The sequence below is a fragment of the Hypanus sabinus genome, chromosome 9, assembly GCF_030144855.1.
Source record: "Hypanus sabinus isolate sHypSab1 chromosome 9, sHypSab1.hap1, whole genome shotgun sequence".
NCBI lineage: Eukaryota > Metazoa > Chordata > Chondrichthyes > Myliobatiformes > Dasyatidae > Hypanus > Hypanus sabinus.
The window spans coordinates 83,509,858-83,536,511 of NC_082714.1; the positions used below are offsets into that span (position 1 = coordinate 83,509,858).

The 26,654-nt window shown below is 44.6% G+C and overlaps 1 protein-coding gene across 1 annotated transcript; it reads right to left on the minus strand.

Annotated features, from left to right (window-relative positions):
• Positions 1-6: 6 nt before the first annotated feature.
• Positions 7-20,891, minus strand: pygo2 (pygopus homolog 2 (Drosophila)). Its single transcript, XM_059980007.1, has 3 exons — positions 20,762-20,891; positions 9,091-9,155; positions 7-6,779 (listed from the first exon to the last, which is right to left on the minus strand). Exons 1-3 carry the CDS (start codon positions 20,814-20,816, stop codon positions 5,685-5,687), a joined length of 1,215 nt encoding a protein of 404 aa, XP_059835990.1. The 5' UTR covers positions 20,817-20,891; the 3' UTR covers positions 7-5,684.
• Between the last annotated feature and the right edge of the window lie 5,763 nt (positions 20,892-26,654).

Genomic DNA, 26,654 nt, shown 5'->3' on the forward strand with positions numbered 1-26,654 from the left:
TTCGGGATATTTTATAGTTAGAAAACCAAATTTCAACTTTACAAGTGGGGAATTAAAAGAAAGCCACAGCAAAAGACAGTATGTTGTTCCAGGCTCACAGTATTACTGTCTGGGATCTTGAGCTTCACAATCAGAAGAGCACGGGTGCAACCCTCCTTTTCTGGAGTGGTTCCACTAGACGTGACAAGACAATCTTCACTGGTGTCAGTGAAGGTGACCTTGGAGTTGGACAGTTGGTATAAATACCCAACTGGCTTGTGATCCTTCAGTGAAAACCTGACCAGGGGTGCCAGCACCACTGTAGTCAGATCAAGACTGCCCTCCAGTGGCCCAGACTCTCCCTACGGTGTCAAGTTGCACAGCACCCACATGCGACATAAACAGCAATAGAAAACAAGCCCCCAGCAATCCACAATTCTACCCAGGATGTCTCAAGGCCAAGGATAACTCAACTTGCCCCTTGTCCAAGTTATCTGGAACAAATTCATCACTGTACCAATATTTAGCATCTACCCTATAGAATTAATAGAATCATTTGGCATGGACTAGATGGGCTTAAAGGCCTGTTCATTTACTGATGTGCACTGCCAGCTTTGCTTAAGTCTTCATTGACCATAGCAGATCTGTATCTGGAAATGTGCTGACTTCCCCAATTTACAACACTCAACATTTCATTTTTAATTAAAAAGGCTCTTCCACATATCAATTTGCAGATCAACATTTTGAAATCTCTAAGCTACAAAACTGTTCATAAACAATTTCTTTAGAATTGCAGGTTTCTTTAAAAATGGCACAACTTGCACCTCAAGTACCATTGGGAATCCTCAGTCACTGCAACGTCTTGAGGTACTGACCAAAGAGGCTCATTTCTGATCTTGTTAACACATAACACTGCAGACAAGCACCAGCTCCTCCGATGAATAATTACGTCTCAATCCTGCAAGCTCAAACTGGGAACCTAGAGATTCGCAACATGTGTGGTTCTCTCCTCCACATTCCAGAGTCTTCAACACTGACAGAGCTAATGTATTTTTTTCCCCAACGTAGACACTTGTCATAGCAATTTAAAAATGTCCAGTTACTCCGGTACCCACAACTTGCCCAGCTATGTGGGGCCACATTGACCTCCGATTTCAGGACTTTATCTGCAGCACCAGACACAGCCCCAACTTTGGAAACTCCTTTTCATTTCCATCTGAAACCCTCCAAGGACCAGCCTCTGAATGCCTCATAACAGCAATATTACTTTTTCAATACCTGTTTCCTGTTCTCGTAACCACCCTGAAGCACCAGGAGATATTTATCTAGATAAAAGGTGTTAAATAAATCCGAGCATGGTACTTGGTCTCCTGTACCGCTGAACAAAGAAAGCAAAAGGTCAAGTGTAATCTTCCCGTGGGGAATATTCAGCTAACATCAAACGCATTCTCCTAAGACTATCAATAAGAAACCATACAGTGCATTGAGGTTGTTTGTTGTGACAAGAGAGCTTTAGCAAAGGGGTTAAGTACTGTATAACTGCAACACATTGAGGTGGGAGTGTAAAATTACAACTGGACAACTCCATTACAAATATGCACAAAGTAATTTATTATTAAAAAATTTTGCCAAAACACAAGTTTGAAAGAAATGACATGCATGCAAGGTCAGTTTTAGAAGTATTCCAAATTGACACTTACAAATCACACAATAAGTTAAGTGAAGTTGCTGCCACTGTAGCTCCAGTCCACTCCCGCTCCAGGCACCATCCATATTTTGACAAGTCTAACCCAGCTGGGATGAATCATTTCCCAAAGTGTCAGTGGACAAAAAGTCAATAAAATCAAAATAAAAACTAGTGGAAGAAAGTCCACAGGAAACTCAAAAAAAATGTACATAGGCCATGATCCAAATTGTATTTTGTAATTGCAAACAAAGAAACTGTTAAGGGTACATGTCCTTTCTGACAGCACTGATGTGCTGGCTCAACCAGTTTCTAAAATAACAAAAGCCATTGCATGGACACAAAACATACAAATCCTCTTCAGTACATCTGCTCTATTAGAGTCCCTTCACAGGTGGGGAAACAGAACGAGCTTTTACATCTGCACCACGATCTCTCTCTCGATCTCTCCACAAACAAAAGTCCAGGACCACGTACACCAAAATGAATCTCCGTTTGGTAAAATGGAGTTTACTAAAGCTTTTTTTTTTGAGGGGGGCATTGAGAGGGGATAAGATAACAGCTCAAACTGCAAATCCAGTCAGATAACCTTGTGCTTGGGACAGCTGAACGGTACCCATGGTAAAGATGGACTGGAGGAAGACAGAGTGCTTTGATGTGGGAACAAGCACATACAAATAACCTTGGAGTAGCTACACAGTAAGGAGATACAAGTTCAATACCAGTGTCTACAAAAGTGTCATGAGTGCAGCAATACTCGAACATACATCAACAAACAGGAAGCTGTGAATCATTTCTACCAGCCCTGCATTAATGTCTGCCTTAAAAGCAAGGTTATTGCCATCTAACTGGAAACAAAGTTATTCCCACAATGAAATGCAATTCTTTTTGCATTCTCACAAAGATCAAAGGAGTTTGGTATCATTCAGTACCCAGTCAGCTTACTGCACAACGCCTGACATAGGTATCAGCACTCGGTAAAATTGGAGAGGGGAATCATTTCAATGGCCCTCCACAAAATCCCAAGATCACAATGAACCTACATTACTAAACGACTCAAAAACTGGAGCCGTGTTGGAACATGTTCCAAACTAGTACCGCCCAGAATTGTCAGCATATCTGATGCCATCACCCATCCATCTCCAGAAGCAGTTTCTATCACCAAACAATCTCAATTTTCCAGGGTAGATTAAAGATCCACATTAGCTGTCATCTGGATATCTGAACCGCTTCTGTTGGGAAACACTGCTCACAGCTGGTAAACCAGTCACATGAAGGCATGTCAAGGTTCCAGCCCTATTTAGTAACAAGACGCTGGCTTCTTTCACAAGGAACAGATACACATTAGGAAAAGCCAGACATTCCAGCAAGACCCTTAAATGCTCCATCTGATGTTCAGCACCATTATCCAGGGACATCAGCAGTTTGGTGCTTCCTAACGAGCAGTGTAGGAAGGGTTAGTATTTGTTCATAACCTCACAGACAGAGCTCTTAAATGGCTGCCCCAGACTGAACGTGGAACTGTCTTTGGCTACTCCTTTCTTTCATTTGAATTGTACAGAGCAGAAGGTTGGAAGGGGCATGGTCAGTACCTTTAATTCTAACTACAAACTGGGGACACTGTTACTCCCTGGAAACAGTATAAGCACATTCCAGTTGGGAATGGAAGTGGAAATATAGCAAAGAAAAATAACACCCACTAGCGTAACACACACAAACATATACAGGCAAAATACTTAAAACTGTAATATTCAGTACAATCAGTGGAGTTTAGACCAAGAAACCTTTCCAAACTGAAGACAGAGCCCCACATGCTGTTTCTAGGGGGTTTCTGTAGGAACAACACCTCGCCCAATTAACTGCAAGTGCAGGGTTACAGGAGACCCATGCCAGGTACAGAGTTAGCTCTCCATGAGCCACTGGAGGGAAGAAATTAAGAAGGATTACAATACCACAACTTGATATATATCCAGTACATTAATCATACGATAACATACACACTATTATATATACTGTTGTTTGCCTAATAAGGATCAGAATTGAGCGGCACCAAAATGAATTCTGTACCAAAAAGACCTTTATATTAAAAAAAAGACTGCATTTAAAAACACAAGATTTCTTTTCCCAATTACAATGAGGTAGTCTTGAGAGATGCCAAGTTCACCAATGTCAAAAAATGAAAAATATGGCACAACTGAATTCACAGGCCAGTTCGTCACACGAGCCACTGCACCTTAAGGGCAGGTTAAAAGGGATTACATCTCCCGGCGAAAAACTGGACTCCTAACCCACTCAAGACTGCAAGGAAACACTGGTGATAGTGAAGAGAGTGCAAACACGTGAAACTGGTTTAAATGCAGAACCTTTGGTTTCTGGTTTAATTTGAAGCCATCTTCTATTTATAAAAATAACTGCATCATTTCTTAGCCCTGTGCACCCCACGTATGCCCCAGCTCTCTCAGAACTTTCAAATACTGCCCTCTGACAGCCTTGTGCTGCTACAGGCCTTACACAGATGTCACAGGCTGTGACTGTGCATGCAGGAATTAGTGGCAAGGAAATGAAAGGACCAATCAGTGCTGGAATGGCCCAGTAGCTCCCACATCCATAGTTCCCTGTCCCCTCAATTTTCAATACACTGCCCATTTCCAATTATAGGCAAATGAAGCAGCAATCCTCCCCAGCAGCCATATGCCCTATTTTAGAGGGCTACGCCTCTAATCTTACCCTGGGCTTGGTGGCACAGCAGATTCAGGTAGCCATTTTTCCCTTTGCTAACAGGAGGGACCTCATGGTTTCAACTCATGTTCCAATCCTAATGGAAAGGGCTGGTTGCTGTCCCTGGCACTTTTCAGAGAAAGGCAGGAGTTGCAGGATTGTCTCTGCTGGCCAGTGACAAACTGTGGCAGGCCACAGTGCTTGAAATGTTGATGTTATTTGACCCCCCCCCCCCCCCACTACAACAAAGAAAGTACTTCCCAAGGGGAAAAGAGGGCCAGAGGGGAAATAATGAGCAAGTGTCATTACTGCTCAGAGGAGCAGCCAGCAAAACCCAACATCTGCTCATCAGGCAGTCCACAGCTTACAGAATTCAAAAATACAATTTTTTTTAAAACAGGGCCGTTCCTGTGAAGCCTTTTATATTCCCACAAGACAGACCACAAGGACTACTGGAAGCCAGCGAGCTGGACAGGGAGAGAGCAGGGAAGGGAGGCTCCTACATACCCAAAAGGTTCTGTGACATCACTCGAGGGCGAACTCTGCACAGGGGATTCAGAGTTAATTGATGCCTATGATTTAACTTGGACAATGTCTGAGCCATTTTTTAAAAGTGGTCTTGGGATGGTGGGGGTGAAGGGAGGTAGTGCAACAAGTCCTTCGATAGCAACACCACAATCCCAACAGGCCCAGTACAATGAGCAATTTACTTAGGTACTTGCCTGCCTTATTCACCTCTAACGTTTCATTTCACAGTCCATTAATATATAGTGATCAACTTGCAAGAGTGTACCTTTAAATATGTATCCATCTCCTCCACCCCTCCCCCATTCACTGCATCATGCTTTATTCAAATGGATATTTCCAGAGCAACTTTCCATCTCCCCCAGGGATTGCGCCCCCACAACACTGTGTTTACACCCCTCCATTCTCATTCGAGCATTCCAAGACTCGTCTTGTGCATGGGGTGGGGGGGAATTCTTTCCACACTCCTCCTCGGGACAAAAAAAAATTTCTTTCCAGCCCAGCCCCACCCAACCACACAAATACACATAAAATCCCTAACCAGACACACAGAATGAAGGACACTCCCATGTGCATTTTAAAGTTTACAACCCGAAAGTGGTGGGGCCCACTCTCACTGGGAGAGGAGCCTACTTTTCTCCCCCCCCCATCTGTCGTGACAAAAAGGCAAGTGTATCGTTAACCCTATTGACATCCCCTTCCTTGCCCAAACAGGGCTGAGGTTTCCAGTCAAGAGTCAGCAATGGAAGACAGGCTCACCCCATCTCACAAATGCCTCTCAGCCATCACTTACAACTGGCTGGCCCAGGTTCTCCCGCAAGTACACCGACTGAATCTCCTTGCTCTTTAGGCAAAAGTCACAGGCCCACACAGCTGACGTCTCCGTGGTGAGCAGACCATACGCTGTCTCTGTCATGCCGGTGCACTCACGGTGGAACCACTTCTGGCAGGAGGCCTCACACAGGATGGCGTCCTGGTCGTCATTCACTTCATTGAGGCAGAAGCCGCAGGGGTACACCGGATCAGATGATGGCCGGTGAGTGGATGGATTCTTGCTGGTTGCCACTGGGAAGTTACTGCCATCCGGTGCACCGGTGTTCTGGTTGAAGCCCGCCTGGTTGCCGTTGATTGCTGCCGGGGAGCCAGAGTGCTCGCTCCCCTGGTTGAAAGCATTGGCGGGACGGTTGAAAGGCTTGCCACCATCCTCAGGCAGAGGGAAGTTCCGGTCTGGACTGGGAAAGGAACTGGGGTTCGGCAGGAGGCTCTGCTGACTGGTCCCTTTGGAGAAGCTTTGGTTGGGCCGGGGTGCTGGATTCGGGTTAAAGGGGCTGGGCATCTGGACGAACTTCTGCCCCATGGGGGGTGCGGCGGCTGGATTCATCCCTGGGCCAGCACCCGGGGTCATGTCACCCCTGGGCGGCTGACCCATGCTCGGGGGCATCATGGAGCTGAAGTTGGCACTTGGACCGATGCCAGGAGGTCCTGGGTGGAGAGGCTGGCCAGGAGGGGGGCTGAAAGTCTGGTTGATACCCTGGTTGAAGGGTGGGTTCCCAAAGTTCATGCCACCGGGCTGAGCAAAGTTCGGATTCTGGGGCATACCAAAACCGCCGCCTAGCTGATTTGGAGCAAAGTGATGGGGCGGCTGGCGCCTCATGGGCTGAGGTCCGGGGCTGAAAGCCGGATGCAGGTGCGGCGGGATGGAAGACTGCGGCCGAAACCCTCCAAAGGCCCCTGGATTGCTGAAGAATGGGCTGGACGGGGCTGCCCCTTTCGGGGGAGTGAAATCATCATCGAAAGGGTTTGAGGCCACTAGGTGGTCGACCATCGGGGTGGGTGGAGGAGCAAACTCGGAAAGATGCGAGAACTGAGCCGCCTGCAGGAAAGAATGGCAGCAGGTTAGACAGCAGGCAAAGTGCAAATGTGTCAGAAGCCCCCCCCACTGAAACAGATTGTTGACATGTTAAAGAAACAACAACACTGGGTCAAAGAGGAGAGACTCAAAACAATTGAAACAATGGGACAACCTCTGTTATTAAAATAAAATGCAGCAAGTTGGAGTGGAGTCCACTAGGTGACCATGCTCATAACCTTGGAGTTAGGGAGAATGAAGGCTACAGACGGGGTGAATGTAGTCTTTCTCCAATGAAAAGGGAATTAAAAAAGAGAGCATGCTCAGGCATTTTCAAAAGGGCATTGGGTAAATAATACAAGAAAAATCTGCATGATTTGCAGGACAGAAAATTAGGGAAAGGGGAACTGGCACACGTCACCTCCCTTGATAGTCTGTTTATAACACTGAACTCTTGGAAATCTATTTGAAACAGTGATCACAGATTTAAATATAGATCATGGTCACTGCACAGATCATCAAAATTCCTTCAAGCTGCAACCTGATCTGTTGGATTTTTAAGTCATGACACCTTAAAAAAATGCAGACTAAGCAAATTCTCCCTGCTGCAAGTACAAACGATCTTTTAAAAAATTGATAATATTAATGGGCAACTTTCAAATATACAACACCTGAGAAGAGGGAACACAAGTGGATAGCCTAGTGAGAATCAGATTTAGTATCACTGCCTAATATGACAAGAAATTTGTTTCATGGCTCGACAGTGCAAAGACAAAAATCATTATAAAGTTAATAAATAGTGCAAAGGAATAACAAGGCACGTAGGTTAATGGACTGTTCAGAAATCTGGTGGTAGAGAATCTGCTTCTAAATCATTGAGTGCGGATCCTCAAGCTCCTGTACCTCTTCCCTGATGGTAATGAGAAGAGGACATATCGATGATGAGGGTCTTTCACGATGGACACCAGTTTCTTGAGGTGACACCTCTTGAAGATGTCCTCCATGGTAAGGAGGGTTGTGCCTATGAAGAAACTGGCTAAGTCTACAACCCTTTGCAGCCTCTTGCAATCCTGTGCATTGGAGCCTCCATACCAGGCTGTGATGCAGAATACTCTCCACGTACATTTGTAGAAATCATAAAAATTGGATATCCCATACATTGGAGAACTGTCTTCATCCAGCGCTCCCTGATCAAAGATGATTGAAGAGGCTATTCAGTCATCAAATCCATGGCATGCATTGCAGACTCCATACCAAGTGGTGATGCAACCAGTCATAATGCTCTCCATAGCTCATTTGCAGAGATTTGCTAGAGTCTTTGACGACAAACCAAATCTCAAGCTCCAAATGCAGTAGAGCTATTGGCATGCCTTCTTCGTGACAGCATTAATGTGTTGAACCTAGGATAGATCCTCCAAAATACCTACATCTAATAACTTGAAGCTGCTTACCCTTTCCATTGTTGATGCCTCAGGACTGGTGTGTTCTCCTGACTTCTCCATCCTTAAGTCCAGAATCAGTTCCTTGATCTTCCTGATGTTGAATAAGGTTAATGTTGCATCGCCACTCAACAACTCATCGATTTTACTCCCGAGTACCTCCTCGTCACCAGAGATTTTACTAACAGTAAAAACATTGGTGAATTTACAGATGGAGTTTGAGTTGTGCTTAGCCACAGGGTTGTGAGAGTGGAGTACTGGGCTAAACTTTAATCCTGTGTTGAATATCAGTGAGCTGTTATCACTAATCTGCACTGACTGTAGTCTTCCCATGAGAATGTTGAGGATCCAGTTGTAGAGGGCAAGACTTTGAAGATTGGTGATTGATACTGAATAGATGGTGTTGAATGCGGAGCTGTAATCAATAAATAGTCTGATGTATGCATTGCTGTTGCCCAGATAGTCCAAAGGCCAAGTGGAGAGCCAGTGAGATCACATCTGCTGTAGACCTATTGCGATGATAAGCAAATTACAGTGAGTCCAGGTTCTTGTTCACGCAGGAGTTAATTCTAGCCATAATCAACCTCTTGAAACACTTCACAGTAGATGTGAGTGAAATATGTATATTATCAATTTAGAGAAGTGGATCAGGAGATGAGAACATGAGACATTTAAAAGATAAGTGTATGGATAGGAAAGGTTAAGAGGCATATGAGCCAAATGCAGGTAAATGGGTCTGGCTTAGGTGGGCTCCTTGATCAGCATGGACCAGTTAGGACAAAGGATCTGTTTCCATATTTCATTCATCTACAAATCGAGGACAGATGGAAGGAAGGGAGCTGAATACTGACATATCATAAGGTGTGGTGCAGACAAAAATAAAAGTGACATGGTACCTGTGCACTGGATTTCCGCTTCTTCTTTTCTGGACTCTTCAGTTGTGTCCCACCACCATTGGCACCTACACAAGACAAACAGATCAGCATCTTCAACACAATTCCATCTCACAGTGTAGCATTTACCTAAAGCTTGCCACATAACGATTTAAACCCAATTAAAGTGATTGCACAACTGGAGGCTTCTGGTATGCATTAAGAGCAGAGAATCAGGCCAAAATGTTCAAAGGCATCTGTTCATAATGACCCAAATAAAATCTCCTTTGGGGTCTATTTGCCTGTGCATCAGTAAGTGCCATGGCATTGCCCATCACAAACACCTTTTCAGCACAGCTGCTGTTTATGCTGTCCAAGTCAAATGCCAACTGAATCCAATGGGAACCCAAGTTCCAAGTCCGATTGGTATTGGTTTTATTGTCACATGCACCAAGACAGTGAAAATCTTCTGTTTGCATGCCATTCAGGAGCATACTACAACTATATCAAGATAGTAAAATGAAAAGAGAATGTAGAATATGGTGTTACAATTACAGAGAAAGTGCAACAGCCACAAGGTGGATTGGGAGATCAAGAGTTTATTTAAAAAAAATATTGTGGGCATGCCATGTTGGCACAGGAATCAGTGTACAATGATTTTCATTCAGGTAAATCTACGCTTTAACCTTCCCAGAACTACTTTGAGAGACCCAGGGGTGCCCAAAACAGGGCTTTATGGCCCTGTCTCTGTGTTTTAATCACTTCGATAGAAAGTAGCTACCCATTAGCCTTACTGACTAGGAAAGCAGCTGGACCACAACACTAAACTCCCACAGCTTCTAGTTTAGCAGGGTGAAATGGATTACAGGGCTCAAAATTTTAAATGACTATAATCTACAGATTCCTATACACTTCCAAGATCAAGTTCATTGTTGTCTGACTGTACATATCTACAACAAAATGAAACATTTCTCTGAACCACAGTGCACCCACAAAACATGTCATACAGAAAATGAAACAAAATATTACCACAGGTAAGTTAATAAAATACAATTCAAAGTGCATTGCAGGGTGCAGCACAAGTAAATGGCAACAGTTCACTGTCCTAGTATTGAGATCTCAGTGGTGGCAGAGCATTCATTAGTCTCAAAGCCTGGGGAAAGATGCTGCTACCCAGTATGGCAGTCCTAATCCTGATGCTTCTGTACCCCCTTCCTGACAGCAATGGGTTAGAGTTTGTGGGATGGTAGGGACGGCATTCATAGCAAAAGGATTCGAGTACAGGTGCAGGGAGGTTCTACTGCAGTTGTACAAGGCCTTGGTAAGACCACACCTAGAATATTGTGTGCAGTTTTGGTCCCCTAATCTGAGGAAAGATATTCTTGTCATAAAGGGAGTACAGAGAAGGTTCACCAGATTGATTTCTGGGATGGCAGGACTTTCATATGAAGAAAGACTGGATCGACTAGGCTTATACTCACTGGAATTTAGAAGATTGAGGGGGGATCTTATTGAAACGTATAAAATTCTAAAGGGATTGGACAGGCTAGATGCAGGAAGATTGTTTCCGATGTTGGGGAAGTCCAGAAAGAGGGGTCACAGTTTAAGGATAAACGACCGAGATGAGGAAAAACTTCTTCAAACAGAGAGTGGTGAATCTGTGGAATTCTCTGCCACAGGAAACATTTGAGGCCGGTTCATTGGCTATATTTAAGAGGAAGTTAGATATGGCCCTTGTGGCTAAAGGGAGCAGGGGGTAAGGAGAGAAAGCAAGTACAGGGTTCTGAGTTGGATGATCAGCCATGATCATACTGAATGGCGGTGCAGGCTCGAAGGGCCGAATGGCCTACTCTTGCACCTATTTTCTATATTTCTATGTTTCTAATACCGCAGGCCCTTAGTATACAACACTCCCAGTAAATGTCCTAGCATTGAGGACATCTTCAAAAGGCAATGCCGCAAACAGGCAGCATCCATTACTAAGGACCTCCACCACCCGGACATGCCTACCTCTCTTTACTACCATCATGGAGGAAAACACACACTCAATGTTTTAGGACAGCTTCTTCTTCACCACCTTTCTGAATGAATAATGAACCCATCTTCACTACCTCATTCTTTTGTGCAAAATATACATTGATTTTTTAATGTAATTTGTAGATTTTTCATTATGTACTGCAATGTCCTGCTCCTGCAAAACAACATATGGCATGATATTAAACCTGATTCTGAAACGTCACAAATTGGGGGGGGGGGGGGGGGGGTTAAGGGAGAACCCGATGATCCTCTTGCAGATTTTACTACCCTCTGTAGGGTCTTGTAGTCCACTGCTTTGCAGCTCCAATACCACACAACGATGCAGCCAGACAGGATACACTCTTGATAGTGCTCCTGTAGAAGGTTGTTAGAATGGAGATGGAGACCTTACACACCTCAATCTCCTCAGAAAGTGTAGCCACTGCCATGCCCGAGAGGCAACAGTGGGCTGTGGGTACCAAACTCTAAATAAATTTACTATGAAAGGACGTATCATCTCACTGAGATTTGTTTTCTTGCAGTCATCTATAGGAAAATAATGAAATACAATTTATGAGAACTATACATAAACGAAGATTGGCAAACAACTGAAGTGCAAAAGACAACAATTTGTGCAAATAAAAAAAATAAACAAATGCTGAGAACATGAGTTGCAGAGTCCGTAGGTAATGGAATCCGCTCAGAATTCAGGGCAGTGAAACAATCCATGCCAGTTCAGGAAAGTGACAGCTGTATAATAACCGTTCCTGAAACTGGTAGTGAGAAATCCAAGGCTCCTGTACTCTGGGTATATGGAACAGGTGGAGGTAGTTGGGGAGAGTGCAGCTATGATATTTAAATACATACACGAATAGAAAAGGTTTGGGTGGGGGGGTGGAATATGTACAAAAGCAAGAAAAGGAATAGGACTAGCTCAGTTAGGCAAGTTGCTGTCATGTTATACAACTCTGTAGCTGCTTAATCTTCCACTGAAATGCACTACCTTGTAGTTGTAATTGCTAAATGTTTGCATCAACCTGTCTATTCTGGTAGATACGTTGCAGAACTAAATCCCTTAAATGAGAGTCAGCCACCAAGTGTGAAGTTGTAATTCATCCCCTCAAGTCCAAACAATACAAGAATGATAAAGCAGTATCCTGGCAGTGAGCCAATGGAACTTCACATTAGACCACCCAGCCATCCTTTAATTTGCATGTTTTCCTCTGTTCCTTCACTTGTCAGAACATGTGGATACAGAGCACATTGAGAAGACCATTGAGAAGACCAATGCTAGACCATTCAGCACATCTTTGTCTTCCTTGCTAAAGTTATGCAGTTTAATCCCAACTTCTAGTGTTGGCTGCAGTACACATCCCTGCATAGTTTGTGACCACCTTGTCCATCTACCTTTAACAATCTGTATTTCTATAGTACATTCAAAAGTCCCTGTTCCATACCACTCAGTACTCCCTCCCCTTATTTTAGATTCCTCTGCCCTATGGCACCCCCCAACTATCAATACTCAAGAAAAAAAACAACTAAATCACTTAGATATACCAAAACCAACATCACAGAAAACAATTTATATCCAAGTTGGTCTGATTTTCATTTTTGCCAGTCACTGTACCTGCACACCATGCCTTAATTTCATACACTGGCAACTTCAGATCCCATCCTACTGCAATGTTTAATAATCACACTCCATTTTAACAAATTTGCTTTTTCAGTTTTCCTTCTGAAGTAGGCAACCTGACAATTTCCCAGATTATAGTCCATGTTACTGCACTGTGTCTCTAAATAAATAATAAATCTGCCAGCTTCTTGTCCCCTTCACACTTTGTGGCTTCATACGCCTGTGTCCACTTCATGAACTTACCAACACATTGACTTTTGTGCCATCAGTAATATTGGCTGCGATAGATTCAAGATTGTTTAACATCATTTCCAGTACACAAGTGTAAAGGAGACAAAATAACTAACTCCGGATCTGATGAAATCCAAAAAAGTAAAACAATGAATATAAATACATAAATAGCTTATGTACATTAATTGTATGTCAATAAAGTGACATTAGGCATAGGAGTTTCAATACAAAAGGTGACTGACAGGAAATGACTGGGGGTATGGAAGGGTGGCTTATGTTTCACACCAAGACCACCAGACTCAAAAAGATTCTGACTGTTGATCAGCCTTACAGCCTGGGGTAAGTAACTGTTTTTGAGTCTGGTGGTCCTGGTATAGATGCAGCCAAGCCTCTTCCTTGATGGAAGTGGTCCATGAGCAGGACAGGTCTATACATGTTCTTGATGACAGGTAGGCTAGTGCCAGTCGTAAATACCCATTGTTAAAGGCTTCCAGTCTGCCACACTGCATTATACTCATTAACTTCACTCACACCACAATGAATTTTTAGAGACACAGCACTCCTTTTGTATTTCCTGTTAATTTGCCACTCTCCTATTTCTTCCCCCCCCCCACCCCCTGCAGGAAATCCAAAGAAATTATATCTACTGGAGACGAAAGACTGCAAATGCTGGAATGTAGAGCAATAAGCAGCTGCTGGAGGAAATCAGCATCAGTAATTATATCCACTGGTTCCACTTGATCCATACTGCCCCAGAGAAACATAATTTCTTTAAATTTCCCTTCCATAAACCTCAACTAATCATTACCTCCTCAGTACTGGATTTTACCATTTTGCCCAATGAATAATGTTAGCCTTACTAGCCAATGGTTTCCTGAGTCCCATCACCCTCTTTCCTTGTACATTTGCAGTTTTCCAATCCACTGGGGTCTCTAGAACTCGGAGAATACACCCACCATGTTTGCAGAAGCTGATTTGAAAATCCATCTGGTCCAGGGCACATCAGCCTTTTGCCCTAGCAGACAAGTTTGATACCACCCCTTCAACTCTCTCGCAACAATCAATAAATGGTGCTCTCCCAATGGAGCTCAGAAACAGGAGCATTACACATGAGCTGTACAGTGCCAACTTGCTGGTACTTGGGTACTACAATCTGATAACATGTCATAGAAGTACAGACTAAAGACAGCATGCAAGTTTAACTGTGCCTGTCACAATATTAAAGACATCACAAATTTTTTTTAGTAGAGAATGCACGCAAGAATCTGATGTTGTGCAAATTTTCTTCGTGCAAAAGTATGTGGGCACTGAATATGCACAACGCAGAGTTTATGTAGGTTTACAAAATATTTGACGTAAAACCGCACAGAACAACAAAATAACAGATATTTAAGTCACTCAGTTATTTTTTCTCTCTCCTGTCTTTAACATTTACCCATTCTTTGTAAATTCTATCTAGACTAATCGAACTTCCATCCAATTGATAGCTTTTGATTCTCATTAACATACCCGAATGACATTCACCGAAACGGTTTCTCAGCTTGTTTTTGAGTTGATTCATTCGGCTACAACCTCACTCACAGTCCGCACTTGACACAGGAGAGGTTCCCCCCATGTCCGTCAACTGTGCAAGATCACAAAACTGTTCATTTTGAAGTACAAATGTCACCATGTGAGCAAAGTTTGAAATCAGTTTGGATTTAATTTTTTCATGCACGGAAAATTTTAAATCATTAAACTGTCTAACTATTAACAGTATTTTCAGCTAGAAAATCATGATATTTTAGACATAAGGCATTAACTTGTTCATCGCCAGATGTGAAATCACATCTGCAATTGCAGAGAAATCAAAAGCTGATCATTCTTGTACCTCATCTTCAGGAAACCTTTCTTCTCAAAGAACACAGACTATTTATAAAAGTCAACAGCAAACTTGTATCTGCTGTGATGTTTTCTTCACATTGTTGGCTTAGCAAAGCTTTAACTTTGTCACTACACGATAAATTGTCTCCCAGATACTGCTTTCTTATCTTGTTAATTTTGCCTAGCGCAAAATGAAGTGAATCAATTGGTGTTGGGCCGCTCTTTTGCAGAATCTTGCACAGTGCAGCCAGTTCATCAAAGACCTCACTTAAAACCTGTAAAGCTACTTTGTGATGTTTAGTCACAGGGTCATTTGACTGATCTTCAAAGTATGTGATCAGTGCCTCAATTTTTTATTATTGTCGACAATGCAAAGCATCTAGATAACCATCTGACTTCAATATTTTTTTCAAAAAAAACTTAGTAAAAAAGTAAGGATCTGAAACATCTTTGTAAACTTTACGATATGAACACTGTCCACCAAAGATGGCTGCCGCCGTGATGTTCTCCCTACAGATGCCGCCTGGCCTGCTGTGTTCCACCAGCATTTTGTGTGTGTTGCTTGAATTTCCAGCATCTGCAGATTTCTTCATGTTTCCATCTCAGTCCTCCATGCAATTTCTACCATTTAATTACATGATGCTGACTTCATTCCGCTCCCAGGCCACGGATGTTGACATAACTTATATAATAGACCACACAGTGCAATAAATACAAAATAGCAAAAAATCTATAGCACCGATTCAAGACATTTTACAGGTCAGATCAAACAAATGTTAAACTTTCAATGCTGCTGTGCTGGAAATATAGTCACCAACTTTTATTATTCAAATTTTAGTGAAAAAAAAAGTGATCTTCTGAGCCTTTATCCCATTGCCAGTGAAATGGTGGCTGATCTGGGACTAATGCTGTCAACCAGTGTTTCAGACAAAAAACTGACCAGCATTTTACTTTGTTAGGAGGTTAAGAATATTCGGCTCTGGAACAAACCTTTACAGATATACTGTTGAAAGTATTCTGACTGGCTACATTATGGTCCAGTGCAATTCAAAGGCACAGAAATGCAAGAGGCTCCTGAGAGTAGTGGACTGAGGCCAACAGATCAAGGTACACCTCTCACCAGTGGTATCTACACAAGGTGCTGCCCTGAGATGCCCCCGCTCATTCGGACCATACCATCATCTCTCAGCTCCAATCAGTCAGGAAGTACAGAATCCCAAAATCCCATATCACCAGGATTAAGAAAAGCTAATTCCACTCAAGCACTGAGTTCGTGAATCATCCAGCACAACCCTAATCACTACTCAGTATGGCAACACTATGACCATTTGCACAATAAACTATGTTTTATGTTCAAATTGTGCTCTTCCGTGCACATGTTCTTTTTGTTTTTCTTGTGAATACTGCTTATCTGATACATCATCTGTGATACTGCTGCTACAAGCTTTTCAATGCACCTGTGTATGCATGCCACAGTAAACTTGACTTAAGACGATACAATCACTCAAGCTCAAATTAAATTTATAAAACAGTTCTGAATTTCTACCACCAGTGACTGGTCTGGTTTTAATTTTCAGGCATTGCTGAAACCTTAAATTTCACAACCAATCAGTTCCTATCTACCCAATCAACTCCCCTTAAAGGTTCAACATTGGATGAAGTCACTCCAACCCAAAACTCAAGATTACATATCATAGCATTACACCTTACAATTTAACATTTTTGAAACAAGGTAGCATATTTATAGATTCTTCCAGCATTTTGTATGAGACACTTGGTATACTTGTAAATTAATAGCATTTTCAGCTTTTAAGATGGGATGGTCAGCACTGAATAATTACAATTTGAGGCCTTTGCTGAATTAACACTGTCAGCTTTCCTTCACTTTTTACACACATGGTTTGGCTATGCTCTGAACAAACTTGCCACGCAGTTTAGGATCCAACAGCTTTCTGGTAACCTCGATTTCTGTATCACTAACTATCCTCCCCTCACGCTCCCCCCCCCCCCCCACTCTTGTCATCTTCTCCGTTCCTTTCCAATCCTGAAGGGGGTTCTCAGCCCAAAACATCCACTGTTTATTCAATTCCACAGACTTGTCAAGTCCTTCCAATATGACTTACTTTCTGTTAACCTTCACAAATTCGCTATCTTATATCTAACACCTTCACATAGCAAAACGACACCAAGCTATTTTCAGCCCGAGAAATGTAGCAGTGTTAAGCTGACCATGAGACCCAGAGTTGGAGGCTCGGAGAAGATCTGAGAGAAGATTGTGAAATGATGACAGGATAGATAGGGTTGACAGTTTTTCTCCCAGGGTGGAAAGATCAAACCTCATCGTGGCCTTCCACTTTGTCAACATGCATTGCAACTCCGTTTTGCACTCTTCTTGCTTTTCCTCAATGCACTGAAATCTGCCATCAGGTATCTGAACTGTCCGTGAACAGGACCTCATTATTCTGCAGATGCTGGAAATCCAGAGCAACACACATACAAATGCCGGAGGAACTCAGCAGGTCAGACAGAATCCATGACATTGACCAGTCAACATTTCTGGCCGAGACTCTCACTTTGGTCTATTCATGTACTGTTTAATTTCTACATCAAGTGGATTCCAGTTAATTGTGCAATGGGTTAATTAGGGCAGCCATTTATTTGGAACAACATTCAAAAACAAAAACTAAATGAAAAAATAGTTGGGATTCCCTTTGTTTATTCGGGATATTGTGTTGCTTAATTGGGACAGGAAGCTGTTGCTGAAAGTTTCTAACCAGCGCCAGCCATATGTACTTGTGTGGCCGTTAGACACTAACCCATCCTTAGAGTGAACAGTTTTTAGATAGCATCAGCTGCGTGTTTGCCTTCGCAAAGCAGAGATTTCTGCCACTGATAATTGATGAGAAATAAGCAGCAAAACAATTCGGAACTGTTTTGCTCACTGCAGTTTCAAACGTTCAAGGTCAGAGACTACTTCAACAAGTTAGGAACTACGATAAATTACGCTATCAACAGTCATCTTGAATGTTGCAATGAAAATGAAGATTTGGAGGATGTAGTCATTGAAAGCATTACACGAAGGCGTCCGCCAGGTGCCTATGCTGATTTTGAATATTTACAGTCAATCAGAAGAACATGGAGTGAACTCTGAAGGAATTGTGGTTGTGGAGCTCTGGGATGGCATGGTTCAAAGGGCTGGAAAGGCCTACTCTGTGCTGTAGCTCTAATACCTCCATTGATAACCATTAGGAACCAAGTTTTATATAGTACTGCAGTAGTATAGGTAGTGTTCTAATTTGTCCTGTCTTCTGTTTAAATACACAAGTTGTTACTTAAACGGTAGATTGCGATACCTTTTGAACTATTTCCATAAAACTTCGGCTAAATGGGACTGCTGCTTAACTGGACCAAAATGTACTGGTCCTGACGAGTCCCAATTAACCAGAACCATGTTATTGTAACTGATATTTTCATGTTTTGCACTGCACTGTGTAAAATAAATTTCACGACATATGCCAGAGATATTAAACCTGACTCTGATAATATATATATGAATAATATGCAAAGCAGAGTTGTTCCACATGACCTCAGTATGTGACAATAATAAACCAATTTTAATTTTACCTTTTTTTGCTTCCTAAAACTAGAGGACTTGGGTTTAAGGAAAGATTAAGTTTAAAAGAGATTCTTGATGCAAGTTTCACAGAAAATGGTAGGTGTCTGAAACACACTAAGAAGTTGTGGTGGAAGGCGGATACAGTAGCAATGGTTAAAAGCCACATGAACAGACGGAACGGAGGGAGTTGAACCACGAGCAGGCAGGTGGGATTAGCTTAAATTGGCACCACGGCCAAACGGACACTGGATTGCACCTTTCCACTGCCAGACAAAATTCTACTTCTGAAGAAATATCTTACCCCTTAATGTATTTACCAATTCTTAAGTAAAAGTTACCATTGAATCTCACATCATAATCAGCTATATAAACTGTCATCATCAATGAGCTCAACCATTTTGTCAATTTCTGCAAACTAATGTCAGACCCCCAATCAGCTAAGGTCAAGGCATCACACAAATCCATTTCACTCTACAGCTACTTAATATACAGGTTTATTGCTGACACTCAGGTTGTGAAGGCAAGGTATTAGAAGTATATACAGTGGAGATTAGTATGGGTTTTGATAGATCATGGCTGTGGAACTGGTACAGCAGTTCAGCCATGGTCACATCAAACAGCATGGGCAAGTTTGATGGGCTGAGAGGCCCACTCTTCTATTTTGTGTCCTTGACATGGTAGTGCAGTGCTTTAGAGTGCCATTGATCACAGTTTGATTGTCACCAATGTTTGTAAGGAGTGTGCACATTCTCCCTGTGACCGCATGGGTTTCCACTCACATTACAAAGTAGTACGGGCCAAGGTTAGTAAACTGTGGGCACGCTATGTTACAGCCAGAAGCATAGTAACACTTGCAGGCTGTCCCCAGCACATATTCTGCCTCTGCTGGCCATTGACTCAAACAGCATGTTTCACTGCGTGCTTCAATGTACATAACAAAGCTAATCTCATCTTTAACACAAAACTCCTCAACCAACTGCCCTTCTACAATAAAGATGTACAGCTCTGGAATTCATGAATCATCTCTCAGCCAAGGTGGCACCGATGAAGATTGCCACAATCTTGGGCTGAATTAAAGTTTTAAAAAAGTTTAAAAACTCATGGTACAACTGCCCACCTCTCTGAGGACACTGAAGAGAGCTGAACTCTACCAATCTGCAGTAAAGAGGATCCTGACAAGCTGCATCACTGCGACAAACAAAAGGGCTCTACAACAGACAGTCAAAACTGTCCAACACATTATCAGAACCCTTCTAAGAGAAAGTACATACACAGGTTCTGGAAAAGGGCCATTATCATGCAGGGTCCCATCCACCTGCTCATGGACTGTTTGTCCCATTCCTATCAGGGAGGAAGCTTCATAGCAAAAAGTTACTTTCCCCAAGCAGTAAGGCTAATCAACACCTCCACCCACTAACCCACCTGTCCACACCCCTTTATCATTTTTTGTCAGTCACCTTATGTATAGACACTCCAAAGCCTAGCGTTACTTTATGGGCAATTAATGTATGATGAATCTTAGTGATTTTTAAAATTTGTTTTTTTTTGTGCTGCATCAGCTTGAGTGCAATTATTTTTTCCCCTTTACCCTTGTGTACTGGAAATGACAAAACAAACATTGAGCTTTAACAATCTTGCTTTAGTGACCTCTTCAACACTAGAGCAGGGGCCTCAGGGTGCCAAGGTGCTGAAAACACTGTGCAAAAACCACCAAACTAACAACCAGCATACAACAAATCAAATTCACTGCTCTCTTGGGTACTGACTGGGGGAAGGCACATCATTCACACAATCAACACTAATCTTCAGCCTGTGTTCTGACTTGGATAAAAGATTCCCAGACATATTGAGTGGTTGGGTAGAATCAAAACTGCCCCCAAGACCAGCCAGCGAATGTCACGTCTCCTTCAACTCCCAGACACCCAACAACCTTTCAAAGCAGAGAAGCAGTTCTCAAAGATGTTACCGAGAAGCTCCATATTGTGACCCCTTGCCTGACCCTCTCCTCCTTCCCACACACCCTGCCATCTCAATCCCTCCTACTGACCTTCCCCAGCCTCCCCACCATAACTCAGGCCACTGACCCTCATCCCAACCTTTACCCCTCTTTGACCTCACCCTCCTTTCCACCCTTCCCCTCACTTCCTGACCCTATCTACCCTGCATCAATCCACGTCATCCAAGCCCCTTCCCTTCAACTATCCCTCACTGTCCCCTTCTCACCTAAGCCACCACACTGACCCAGTCACCTGTACAACTCTCCTTCCTCATCCCAGCCTGCCCACACCTTCCTTCTTCATTCCCTACCCCTCCCATCCATCCCACGCCGGCCTCACCTGTCTTCCGTTTGTGCACCGGCCCCGCCGGCTCCTTCTCCTGCTCCCCCGCCATGTCGGGTAGCCTCCAGCCGCCCAGCGGGTAGGCCCGGGCCCGCGGCCGAGCTCGGGTCCAGGCCAAGGCGGCGGCGGCGGCTCCTGCTGCTGCGCCGCCTCCTCGTTTGCGGGCCAACTTCACGCCGCGGCGGCCCGGCCGGCCTCAGGCCGCCTCTGCCTGCGGGACGGGGACGGGTGCGGGGTCCGGGGCCGCCGGCGGCTCCCCCCTCGGCCGCCGACCCATCCCGGCCGCCGGTGGTGGCGGCGGCTGCGCGCTCGAGGGCCTCGCGCTCCCTCCCGCCCGGCACCGACCAACCAATGGGAGGGGCCGCTGCCCAACGGTCGCCCCCTTCTCCCGCTCGCGCCGATTCACACGTCAGCAGCGGCCCCCCGCCCGCCTGCCGGGCTCGTTCCCATTCACAGAAACGCCGGACCCCGGGCAGAAGGCTCCCCCTCCCTCTCCGCCAATCACTCGAAGCCGACGGCCGCCAGTCACGTCACCAACTCCCGCCCCCTCAACTGCGCCAAGCATTCCGGTAGTAGGGGTATATCTCTTTCCTTTCTCCTATCTTTCCCGTTTTCTTCCTCTCAGACCGACTCGTCACCCCACAACATACCAGTTGTAAAACAGGTTCTGTCCATCGGCTCGGCCACTGTTCCTCTACAAGCTCACTTTGACTCTCTTTATCTTTGTTGCCATCCACTGAAATCCTCTCCTGGGTGGTAGGTTCCGCGCCTGCGCCTAGCCGCCGCCCGCCCCCAACCACGCAGGCAAAAGCGCCGCGCCTGCTGGGAATTGTAGTGCAACATGGGTGCTGTGTTGCGTACGGTAGGTTCAGAAGTTAAAACAATTATTTATTTGCAATTTCCAACCTGCTCTTCTGGATTTTCCCCACAAAATAATACAAATAAACTGCAGCTGTTGAATATCTCAAATGGGAAGTGCGAACCATTGTTAGGACTGACGCAACACAAATAATTAATTGTCTCTCCGCAGATGCTGCCCTATATGCTGCTTCCAAGATTTATTTCCTACCCTTCCCCAGTGTGTATTTTAAAATTCCAGCGTTACGTTACTTATCATTTTAAAAGTTTATTCGGATTGTTTACCCTTAAGGGTCCAAAAACTAGGTAATGATAGAGATCTAGAAGATTGTTAAGGCTAGCAGTAAGGAGTTTTAGAAAGAAGTTGGGAGAGCCAGTAGAGGCCATGAGAAGTCCATGGGGGACAGGATTAGGGAAAACCCCAAGAGCAAGAGGATAAGACGTGAGAGAATAGGACCTATCAAGTGTGACAGTGGGAAAGTGTGTATGGAACAGGAGGAGATAGCAGAGGTACTGAATGAGTACTTTGCTTCAGGATTCAAAAAGGATCTTGGCGATTGCAGGGATGACTTACAGTGGGTTGAAAAGCTTGAGAATGTAGATATTAAGAGGATTGTTGGAGCTTTTGGAAAGCATCAAGTTGGGTAAGTCTCCAGGACTGGATGGGATGTACCCCAGGCTACTGTGGGAGGTGAGGGAGGAGATTGCTGAGCCTCTGGTGATGATCTTTGCATCATCAATGGGGACGGGAGAGGTTCGGGAGGGTTGCGGATGTTGTTCCCTTATTCAAGAAAGGGAGTAGAGATAGCTCAGGAAGTTATAGACCAGTGAGTCTTACCTCAGTGGTTGGTGATTTGATGGAGAAGATCCAGAGAGGCAGGATTTATGAACATTTGGAGAGGCATAATATGATTAGGAATAGTCAACATGGCTTTGTCACAGGCTGCTCGTGCCTTATGAGTCTGATGGAATTTTTTGAGGATGTGACTAAACACACTGATGAAGGTCGAACAGTAGATGTAGTGTATATGAATTTCAGCAAGGCATTTGATAAGGTACCTGATGCAAGGCTTATTGAGAAAGTAAGGAGGCATGGGATCCAGGGGGACATTGTATTGTGGATCCAGAACTGGCTTGCCCACAGAAAGAAAAGAGTGGTTGTAGATGGGTCATATTCTGCATGATGGTCGGTGACCAGTGGAGTGCCTCAGGGATCTGTTCTGGGACCCCTACTCTTTGTGATTTTTATAAATGACCTAGATGAGGAAGTGGAGGGAAGGGTTAGTAAGTTTCCTGATGACACAAAGGTTGGAGGTGTTTTGGATAGTGTGGAGGGCTGTCAGAGGTTACAGCGGGACATTGATAGTATTCAAAACTGGGTTGAGAAGTGGCAGATGGCGTTCAACCCAGATAAGTGTGAGGTGGTTCATTTTGGTAGGTCAAATATGATGGCAGAATATAGTATTAATGGTAAGACTCTTGGCAGTATGGAGGATCAGAGGGATCTTGGGGTCTGAGTCCATAGGACACTCAAAGCAGCTGCGCAGGTTGACTCTGTGGTTAAGAAGGGGTATGGTGTATTGGCCTTCATCAGTCGTGGAATTGAATTTAGGAGCCGAGAGGTAATGTTGCAGCTATATAGGGCCCTGGTCAGACCCCACTTGGAGTACTGTGCTCAGTTCTGGTCACCTCTCTACAGGACAGATGTGGAAACCATAGAAAGGGTGCAGAGGAGATTTAACAAGGATGTTGCCTGGATTGGGGAGCGTGCCTTATGAGAATAGGTTGAGTGAACTTGGCCTTTTTTCCTTGGAGCAACGGAGGATGAGAGGTGACCTGATAGAGGTGTATAAGATGATACACACATTTTATATATGAAAAATAAATTTTAATTTAGAGGTTCTCCCTCCTGGTTCCAGGAAAGTGGATCCACAAGAGACTGCAGATACAAAATATACAGATAAGCTGGAGGAATTCAGCAGGTCAGGCAGCATCTGTGGAGGGAAGTGGATGGTCATCGTTTCGAGTCCAGGTCCTTCATTTGGCTGACCGAACCTATCTCCTCCCATCTCATCCCTTATCTCCCTGGTGCAGGCTAATCCACCCTGTGGCCCCCTGAGTGCTCTCGACATCTCTGTTCCCTGGTCCTGACCGCCTCATTTTCACCACCGCAGTCCAGTCTCTCCCCCATCAGGAAGGCTTTTCTTTTACAGTCCCCCTCCTCTGCCTGGCAGAGCTGGGAGGTGACAAAGCAATACAGCATGAATGCAGGCCTTTCAGCTAATCTAGCTCGTCCCAAATCCTGTCCCTCCAAGTCCCTCTCGTCCAATTGCTTCTGAAATGATACTATTGTAGCTGCTGCAGCTACTTCCCTTGGCTGCTCTGCACACTCACCAGCCTCTGTGTGAAAAAGCTATCCCTCAAGTCTCTTTTAAGTCTTTCCCCTCTCACCTTAAACCTGTGCTTTCTAGACCTGGAGCACAGACCCAACCAGCAACACGCCCGCCACCACCCGCCAACGCTCGGCAGATCCTTCAACACCTTCTCTGTCTGGCTTCTGCACCTGCTCGAAGGCTCGTTTATCGTCAAAGCATACAACGCTGTAACTCTTCTTCTCCGGATAGCCACGAGACCAAGAAAGAAAAGATCATTACCGTCCCCCCGATGCCCCTCCCCTGCACACAAAATAAACAAGAAAATCAGGCGAGAAACACAATACAAGAAACAATAAGTCTGAAAAAAAGTCTATTGCCCAAGTCCATTTCCAAAACGCAGAAACCTGGAAAACAGGCCTTTCCCTTGCTGTAGTGGAGTGACCCACCAGTGATCAAAAGGCTGTCTTCCCTCTCTGCAGCAGAGCGATCCCCCTGCCCCCCCGTGATCTCCAGGCCCCAGGTGCAGCTGTGGACACTCACACGGGCCCCAGTTGCACACATCATTCTGTAAACGGCATTACAGAGGAAGGATCTCAACCTGGTACACCAACGTCCCATTTTCCTTCGCTGATGCTGCCTGACCTGCTGAGTTCCTCCAGCTTTTCCTGTGAATGGTCACTACTCCAGCAACTGGGCCTTGATTCCCATCTCCAGCACATTCTCCCTGTGACCACATGGGTTTCCTCCAGGTGCTCAGGTTTCCTCCCACATCCCAACAACATAGGGGGGCCTGGGTTAAATTACACCCCCCCAACCCCAGCACTCAGAAGGGAGAGAGCCAGCTCCATCACAGACTCAGAACCTCCCAACTATCAATGAGGTGAGATTCTGTCACTGAGGACCCTCGCAATCCGGAACGTCCCCTCTTCTCAGTACAACCATCCCGGAGGAGGTACAGGAACCTAAAGACTCAATCTGAATGACTTAGGAACAGCTTCACCATCAGATCTCAGAACCCATGAACGTTATTTTGTCATTCTATTTCATTGCAGTACTTGTATATTTTTGTAACTTATAGATTTGTACACACACTGGACCTCCTGTACTTAATAAAGTGATGACTATGTGTATACCTGTGGTCTTCTGCACCCCACCGTTGTAACCCGTGGCTATCTGAGTAACTCTCGCCTTCCTGTCAGCTTGAACCAGTCTGGACATTCTCCTCTGACCTCTCTCATTAACAAGGTGTGTTTACCACAGAACTGCTGCCCGCTGGATGGTTTTTGCTTCTCGCACCATTCTCTGTAAACTCTAGAGACTGTAGTGAGAAAAGATCCCAGAAGACCGGCAGTTTCTGAGATACTCAAACCACCTCATCTGTCAGTCCATGGTCAAAGTCACTCAGATCACATTTCTTCCCCATTCTCATATTTGGTCTGAACAACAACTGAACCATTTATGCATTGAGTTGCTGCCACATGATTGGCTGATTAGAAATTTACATTAACCAATAGGAATACCCAATAAAGTGGCCTCTAAGTCTAAATCTGATTTGGACTCTGCTTTTCTCTCTTTGCTGACATGTTGGGTAATTCCATCACCTACTACTCCACGGGCATGTGTATCCAGAACATCCCTCGCCCTAACTTGCACCATCTACAATGGGATCCTACCGCCAAACACATCTTCCCACCCCTCTGCATTTTGCATTCTCTATGTGACTCCCTCATCCACTCATCCCCCTCCACTGATCTCCCTCCTGGCTCTTACCCTGCAAACACAGCAAGTGCTACACCTGCCCCTAAAGCTCCCCTCTCATCACCATTCAAGGCCCCCAACCTGTCCTTCCAGGTGAGGCGGCAACACAGCCGCGAGTCTGCAAAAGGCACGATCTCCCAATGGGCACCCATTTTTAAATTCTACAGTACTTTCAGTTCCCATTCTGTGCAGAGCCTCCGTTACCGCCACATGCAGCCAAACGAAGTTGGAGGAGCAACTCCATATTTTCCATCTCGGTAGTGTCCAACCTGACAGCGTGAAGTTCGATTTCTCTAACTTCATGTAATTTGTCCCCCTCTCCCTTCTATCTTTGTCCATCCCCCCCCCCCACCCCCAGTGCTGGCAGTGGTCCTTGTATATGCACCAATTTATTGAAGACCCTTCCCACTCTGGACATTCCCTCTGTTCCTCCCCCTCCAAAGGGGCAGAAGACACCAAAGCTTGAGAGCATGCACCACCAGGCTCAAGGACCCACTTCAAACTTTCCACCTCTCGCCTTAAATATATGCCTTTTAGTACTTGACATTTTTGCCTGAGGAAAAGGCTCTGACTGTCTACTCTAATAATTCTGCCACTCAATTTCATAAACTTTCTCAGGTCTCCCTTTAGCCTTTGACACTCCAGAGAAAACAACCCAAGTTTGTCGAACCTCTCCTTATATCTCATACCCTCTAATCCAGGCAGCATGCTGACGAAACTCTTCTGCACCCTCCCTCATAACGGGACGACACTGGAACCACATGGTGCAGCTGCAGCGTAACTCCGTGTCTCCGAGGGAGACTGCAGGTGCTGCGAATCTGGGTTAACACATAGAAGATGCTCAGCAGCATCTTTGTACAAACAGGAACATGGAACAGAGTACAGGCCCATTGGCTCGC